This window comes from Anastrepha ludens, chromosome 6 (genome assembly GCF_028408465.1).
Source record: "Anastrepha ludens isolate Willacy chromosome 6, idAnaLude1.1, whole genome shotgun sequence".
NCBI lineage: Eukaryota > Metazoa > Arthropoda > Insecta > Diptera > Tephritidae > Anastrepha > Anastrepha ludens.
The window spans coordinates 48,229,583-48,237,114 of record NC_071502.1 but is presented as its reverse complement, the minus strand read 5'-3'; the positions used below and the strand labels follow the sequence as shown (position 1 = coordinate 48,237,114).

Sequence of the window (7,532 nt, the reverse complement as noted above, 5' to 3'; positions counted from 1 at the left end):
ACGCGTAAACTCTGTGAAAATAAAATTATAAAGTGGTTTGAAAATTAAAGTGTTTAATTTATTTCAAAATTAATAGCTGCCAAAAAAGCTTGGTGGCCCAACATTTTTGGTGACCCCGACGTGATATTCGTGTGTTCTATTTGTGTAAAATAGAAATTATTATTCGATATAATAATTTTGTTAACCCTTCGAAAATATTGTTACGGTAGTTAATTATTGTCGCGTAGTCGTTTCTAATACCTACCCAATAAATAAAACCGTTTGTTAACTTTGTGCGGGACTTGTAAAACAAAGCAGTTAAAACCGCAACCTATATTTACGGCTAAAAATTAACTTGCACCGTTTTCTATTTACTAACTTTTTCAACGGTTTCCGTGTACATAGAACCGTGTCTATAAATTCGTTTGCTATCGATATAACCGGTCAGTCAATTTTAAAAGTCAAACCTTGAAGATGTCGCTCAGTCCAGGTAATGGTACCTTCATTAGAAGCGATTCACCACATACTGTACCATCGAGTGGGCAACCGTCTTCAGATCGCGTGTCGTATTTAAAGCTGAAAACAATGTCAGTCTTTAATCGACTTGAGCATACAGCAGCAGAGATGAACACCGAAATGCTACAAGGCATGGATGAGTACGGGTTGGCAGCAATCATGGAATCAGTGGGAGATTTGAAAGCAACATTCACCGCCGCTCACACCAGTTTGGAGGAAATGGACTTTGAGTCTATTGCCAGTGACCTGCCCTGCAAATTCGATGCTACATTGGTGAAACTTAAGGCGAACCTGCAACGAGAGATTGGGAGACGTAGCACAGGTCAGCACTGCTCGACATTCAGAGCGAACACTGGTGACTCGCAGTCGATCATCGTGAATGCCAATCGTTCTCGCTTGCCTTTGCTAATGCTACCTAAATTTAGTGGCGCGTATACCGAGTGGAGCAACTTTTTCTCGATGTTCACCTCCGTCATTGACAAGGATGGCGACCTGACGCAAAGCGATAAGCTGCAATACCTGCGTTCCTGCTTGAGTGGTGCTGCTTTGGATACTATCCAATCTCTGGAGATAAATGAAACGAATTATAAAAATGCATTAGATTTACTCAAAAAACGTTTTGATAACAAGCGAATTATATTTCAGGCACACATCAGACAGATCTTTGGGCTGGACAGGGCAGATGCATCCGCAAGCAAGTTGCGGGAGTTGACGGACAAGGTTACATCACACATACGCGCGTTGCAGTCGCTTGGATCACAAGAACAAATCGCTGACTGCATTATAGTTGAACTACTAATCCAGAAGTTGGACAAGGCTACTCAATCCAAGTGGGAAGAAAATTCATCAAGCAACGAACTGCCGTCGTGGGATCAGTTAGCTGCATTTTTGGAAAAGCGGTGTCGTACCCTCGAAAATGTGGAGCATGCCATACAAACCCAAACGGATCAAGTTGACAGAAACGGTAAAACTGTAAGTACAAATAAAAGAAAATCATTTGTCGTTTCGAATGCCTCAGTAGGTGGTTGCGCGTTTTGTCGGTGCCCTGATCATAGAATTTACCACTGTCAGCAATTTTCCACTCTTTCTCCAAATCTTCGCCAAAAGGAAGCCAAGAAGCTCTCGCTTTGCCTTAACTGTCTAAAGGGTGGCCATCAAATGAGAGATTGCAAATCTGGACCCTGTAGAGCTTGTCAATTGAAACACCATACGCTTTTGCATTTTGACCGCACATCTTCTGCTTCAACTTCTATATCAGGCCCAGTCACGCAACCACCCACATTGAAATCAAACACCATAGCTGCAACATCATCTGTCCCTGGCCATGCCCTCACTTCGAGATCTCCATCTGATGCTGTGCTTCTAGCCACTGCAGTCATTTTTGTCAAAAATCGTGCTGGTACCTTCGTGCCATGTCGGGCGCTTTTGGATTCGGGTTCCCAGCTTCACTTTATTACAAATCGTTTTACTAATCAATTACAACTTCGTAGGACCAAATATTCGGCGGCAGTTTCGGGCATCGGGGATGCCAACCTGTCAACTGAAGGCTATTCGGTCAATGTCGTACTGAAGTCGCGGACTTCAGATTTCTCAACGCACATCACTTCCGTCGTTGTTCAAACAATCACTGACAATCAGCCTGGTTTTTCAGTGAGCATCGCGGACTGGAACGTCCCTTCGAACATCCAACTAGCTGATCCCAATTTCAACATACCTCAGCGTATTGACTTGCTTATCGGAGCAGGACTATTTTTCGAACTTCTCTGCGTTGGGCAGATACAGTTGGCGCCCGGATTTCCAGTTCTTCAAAAAACTCTTCTCGGTTGGGTGATATCAGGTGGTGGTCAACAGACTTCTAAGCTTTCGTCATTTGTGGCCAATCAAAGGTCTTCGAGAGACATCGACTCTGATACCCGACGAGACGATTTGGTACGTCGCTTCTGGGAAGTAGATCACGTTTTTGAGCCAATCACTAAAACAGCAAGGGAGGAGCTCGACTGCAAGGCGCATTTTCAGCAAAATGTTTCGCGTTTACCTTCAGGCGAGTACTCGGTTCGCTTACCTTGGAAACTCGGCACAGAATCATTAGGCGAATCATACACACAAGCAAAGCGACGATTTGAGAGCCTTGAGCGCAAGGAAGATAGCTCCACAACAAAGCTCAGGGTCGTTTTTGATGGTTCTGCTGTCACAACTTCGGGCCTCTCATTAAACGAGATTCTAATGGCGAGGCCGACCATACAACCCAAACTTTTTGATATTCTTATTCGCTTTCGTACGTTTCCCGTTGCACTTATTGGAGACATTTGTAAGATGTATCGTTGCGTTCGCGTATCTGCAGCCGACAACATTTCCCAGTGCATTTTGTGGCGGGACCTTCATCACATTTCTGATGCAGAAAGGGATACCTTCCTTAAATTCGATGACGCGCGACACCTTAGAGGCACCAGAAATTCTAAACGGTCTGCACTATCAACAATAGCTCGAAAACCTTTTGAGCACATCATGGCTGATTTGCCTAAGAAGAAATGTTATATCAGCGTCTTCATCTGTTTCGCAACCAAGGCCGTATGGAGAGAGCTAGTGAAGGACCTTCCAACAGGTGCTTTTTTGGAAGCTCTCAAGCTATTTACGACAACACGCGCCATGCCAAGCTGTATTTGGTCAGACAACGCAACCAATTTCGTAGGCGCTAAGAACGAGTTGAGAGACCTAAAACGCCTACTCCTAAGCCAAGAGCACCGCAGTAAGGTTCACGTTCACTACCTCAACAATGGTTTTGACTTGCGATTCATACCACCTCGTTCACCACATTTCGGCGACTTGTGCGAAGCCGCAGTAAAAATGGCTAAACAGCACCTGTACCGCACTCTTGGCTCTGCAATTCTTGGTTTCGATGAACTGCGTACATTGGTATGCCAAATCTCTGCTATAGTTAACCTCTTGTACATCTTTCAGAAAATCCAGAAGACCTTGATGTTTTAACTCCAGGTCATTTTCTTATTGGCGGCCCGCTTACAGCTGCTCCTGAGCCTAACATCACGCATTTGAATTACAATCCACTCGGTCACTGGCAGCGTGTCACATACTTCTAACAACTATTTTGGAAACGGTGGAGCGAAGAATACCTCACTCTTTTTCAACAAAGAGCAAAATGGCGCACCCCTCACCCCAATGTGCAAATCAACGATATTGTATGCATTAAATATGAAAATTCAGCGCCTCTTAAGTGGCCTCTTGCGCGCGTCATCGAAGTCATTACTGGTGAGGACGGTGTTGCACGAGTAGCTGTTCTACGTACATCCACTGGCCTTACACGTCGAGCTGTTACTAAATTGTGCCTCCTTCCGACTAAGGAATCAGTTGAAAGCCCTGAACTTTCAACGGAGGGGAGGATGTTGGGAGCAGCACCTAATTTACATGACCTAATTTAAGTATAGAGTTAATTGTATAGTTATTATTTAATAATTTAGTATTGTAGTCTAACTTATAAGATTGTAATATTTTTAACTCGTAACACCTGGTCACCCTAATCCTTGTACTTGTCCTTGAATTATATTAATACACATTATCCTATACTTGTCATTTTCCTAACGTTCGTATCAACGCATTCTATGTACATACATTGTATATAAGCTGTGCTAAGCAAATATTTCGAGACTTGAAGCTCGACTTCAGCTGAGGCCGGTGAACTTAACTTTTGTAACAAACACACGAACGCGTAAACTCTGTGAAAATAAAATTATAAAGTGGTTTGAAAATTAAAGTGTTTAATTTATTTCAAAATTAATAGCTGCCAAAAAAGCTTGGTGGCCCAACATTATTAGTTCCTTTGGCGTCAGATATAGACCAAATATTGCATTGACATTGGTCACATTTTCACTAGTTTGAAACTAGTCCCGTTTTTAGTTATATTATTAGTTCCTTCGGCGTCAGATATAGACAAAATATTGCATTGACATTGGTCACACTTTCACTAGTTTGAAACTAGTCCCATTTTTAGTTATATTATTAGTTCCTTTGGCGTCAGATATAGACCAAATATTGCATTGACATTGGTCACATTTTCACTAGTTTGAAACTAGTCCCGTTTTTAGTTATATTATTAGTTCCTTCGGCGTCAGATATAGACAAAATATTGCATTGACATTGGTAACATTTTCACTAGTTTGAAACTAGTCCCATTTTTAGTTATATTTTTTGTTCATTTTATTCTATTTGTAAATATAAGTGTCAGAAAAGGACATGAGATAGTGCTTACATTTGTCACCCTTTCACTAGTTTCATAGTTAGTTGTCAATAAAAATAAATTGTGTTGACATTTACCACACTGTAAGTAGTCACTTTATGAGTAAAATTAAAAACAAAAATTTGTCTTTAAATTAGTGACCCAAAATTTTTTCCTTTTATATAAAATAATCTTGATTGCTTTTGATTCAGAAAGTTGTTCATTTGGATTGAGAGAAACATTTAAATTCTATCTACTTATAAACAATACTAAAACAATAAAAATGCTATGATTAGGAAATTAGGAAACAAAAATGACTGCTTTAAAGCTGAAATAACTGGAAGCCCTCCATTTTTTGTGCCTTCCTGCCTCTACTCAGATTGTCACATATAGTGAATTTTTACTACATCATTATAGAGTGAATTTCTACAACATCACTGAATGAATTCTGTCTCATCTATCTACCTATAACTCCGACTAATATCAACCCAAAATGTATTACTTCCAAACTGGCCTGAAAAGGGCCTGATTTACTACAGGAAAGAAACACGCGTACATTTGTATTTCATCAAAGCGCGCTTGTCTGCTCATCGGTCGTTTGCAGATTTGTGTCGTTATCCGCTCTGCATACGCACTTATTCACTTACTTATGTATTGATAAGTATTCCTCAGGGATTGACTAATGTGTGGTACATACATACATATTTGCGTTTCTTGTTGGTTGACTCATAAAATTCCGCTCGTTCATTTTGTAGTCAATAGCGCTTTTATTGGCGCAATCAGTCATTCTGTTTTATTTCCTGAATTTAATTAGGTTGCGATGCGTATGTATGGATATATTTATTAATATCCTTATAGAAATGATTGAATGATTACTGCATAAAGTGTATATAGGCGCACATACAAATAAATTGCTTTGGATACATATATGTATGCGTATGTACAAATTTATATTTTATACCTCTTGATTGGCCCACTAATGGTTTTATTGTTTTGGTCGATCCCATTCGTTTCTTCTTTAGCCCCTGCTAACTGTCGCTAATTAGAAACATGAAGTGCACCCAAGACGAAAGGTTCGAATTTTCTTTGACACCACTAGCAGCTACCGGTAGGAATGCTTTTGTGAACTGGAGCATTTGCACTCATTCAGGCACTAAGTCGATGTAAAGCTCATACAGTTCATTGTTCCAGCGGCGGTGTTTTTTTTCGATAGTAGAATATATATATGAATACTCGTCTATGAGTAGAATAGATAATGACATATGAGGAAATCGATATACGATAGAATAAATTAGCGTTTTTGGTTGTTTCACAGCGCATTCACTTCATTTAAGAGGACCATGACTGCCAGTAAAGATAAATTCAGAAATATGGGGGACAAATGAAAACGAATTTTATTTTCGTAGTTGTTCTGTGGTAGAGGAAGGATATTTGAACCGCATGAAATTTTAGTTAAAATCTACCAGAAAGATGGGAAAAAGTAACCATTAACCATTTTTTTAGAATGAAGTTGTATTTTCATCAAACTTAGTTGCGCATCTAATAAAAAAATTGTTACTTAAATTATGAACTTTTTATTTTGAATACTTGAAAAACATTTGGATGTGCAGTAAAATGGCCAATGAAATTTTAGTTTTATGTGGCTAAAAAATCGTTCGAGTTTAAAAACATGTTTTTTTGATTTCTGAAGGCTTTTTGGACTTAAGTAAATTTCATATACCAATGAATTTATTGTGGGAAAAAATACTCAAAACCGTGCAGAGAATTAAAAAGAACTAACTCTAATTTTTATAAACTCCTTTTTTTCTATGAGCAAAAGCACAAAAGGCGTCACAATACAAAACTTTTAAATATCAAGCCGTTCTTAGCCGCTTAAAATTTGCACGCTATAAAACTGCATGCCCTGAATTTTTATTAGGATTCAGATTACATATTAAAAATTAAACTAAAAATTAGTGGTGTTAGAAAATTTTCTACACTTTATAAAAAGTTTGTAAGCCTGATTTATTTATATAGTTTTGGTTAAAGAATATACAGTATTTAAACAGATAAAATACCAAGAAAGGCTTTGTAGCTCAGCTTTGTTCGGCACTGTATGTATGTATGCATATAATCATAGCCTGTAACCATTTTTCTATTTACCAAATAATTCCTACGCTTTATTTTTGAATCAGTCCAGTGATATATATTTTTTTTTGTGGTGCCCTCCAGTATTGACTTAGTATCTAAATCACATAAGGCATCAAGTAATTTATATGTGTATTTGCTGATATTTACACAATCGAAAATGCTTAGCAGTCTTCCTGTTTCCTAATATTTAACTTTTGGGACCACATCGCGGCAAATATATGTTCTTAATTGACTGCTTTGGGGACCAAAATAAAAAGCAAAAAAAAAAAGAAAACAAGATGAGATGGATTATTCATTAGACATATGTGCGTAGGTATGCCTTATGCGTTTGCTGGGGAAGCCAGAAAATCAATCCTCAAAAGGCGAATGAGGAGAGGCAGTAATATACTGACATAATAGCGTGCTAAATAAGTATAGAGATATAAAATTTATGGGACTGTGTACAGTATGCATACACATGTAAATATGTATGTCACTGTGAGTACATAATTGAAAATCAGCGAAACGGGTTTCATTAGCCTGAATTTCTCTTGTAGTCTGCCGAATTGTTGTGGTTTTGTATACACGTTTTGTGAGGACATGTGTGTGTGAACGTGAATATATCCTTACCCAGCAAACACAGGAAAATATGTTTTCCAACGTTTATAAAGCTGTTTATTATTATTATTATTTATTAGAT

At 38.6% G+C, this 7,532-nt stretch overlaps 1 protein-coding gene across 1 annotated transcript; it reads left to right on the top strand.

Moving 5' to 3' along the window:
• The first annotated feature begins 453 nt into the window (after nt 1–453).
• LOC128867049 (uncharacterized) lies at nt 454–3,590 on the top strand. Its single transcript, XM_054108144.1, has 2 exons — nt 454–3,400; nt 3,454–3,590. Exons 1-2 carry the CDS (start codon nt 454–456, stop codon nt 3,588–3,590), a joined length of 3,084 nt encoding a protein of 1,027 aa, XP_053964119.1.
• The last annotated feature ends 3,942 nt before the right edge of the window (nt 3,591–7,532 follow it).

Coding starts and splice junctions, on each gene's coding strand:
- LOC128867049 (XM_054108144.1), top strand. CDS start 454: ATGTCGCTCAGTCCAGGTAATGGTACCTTCATTAGAAGCGATTCACCA. Junction 3,401..3,453: donor TCTTGGTTTCGATGAACTGC/GTACATTGGTAT, acceptor TACATCTTTCAG/AAAATCCAGAAGACCTTGAT.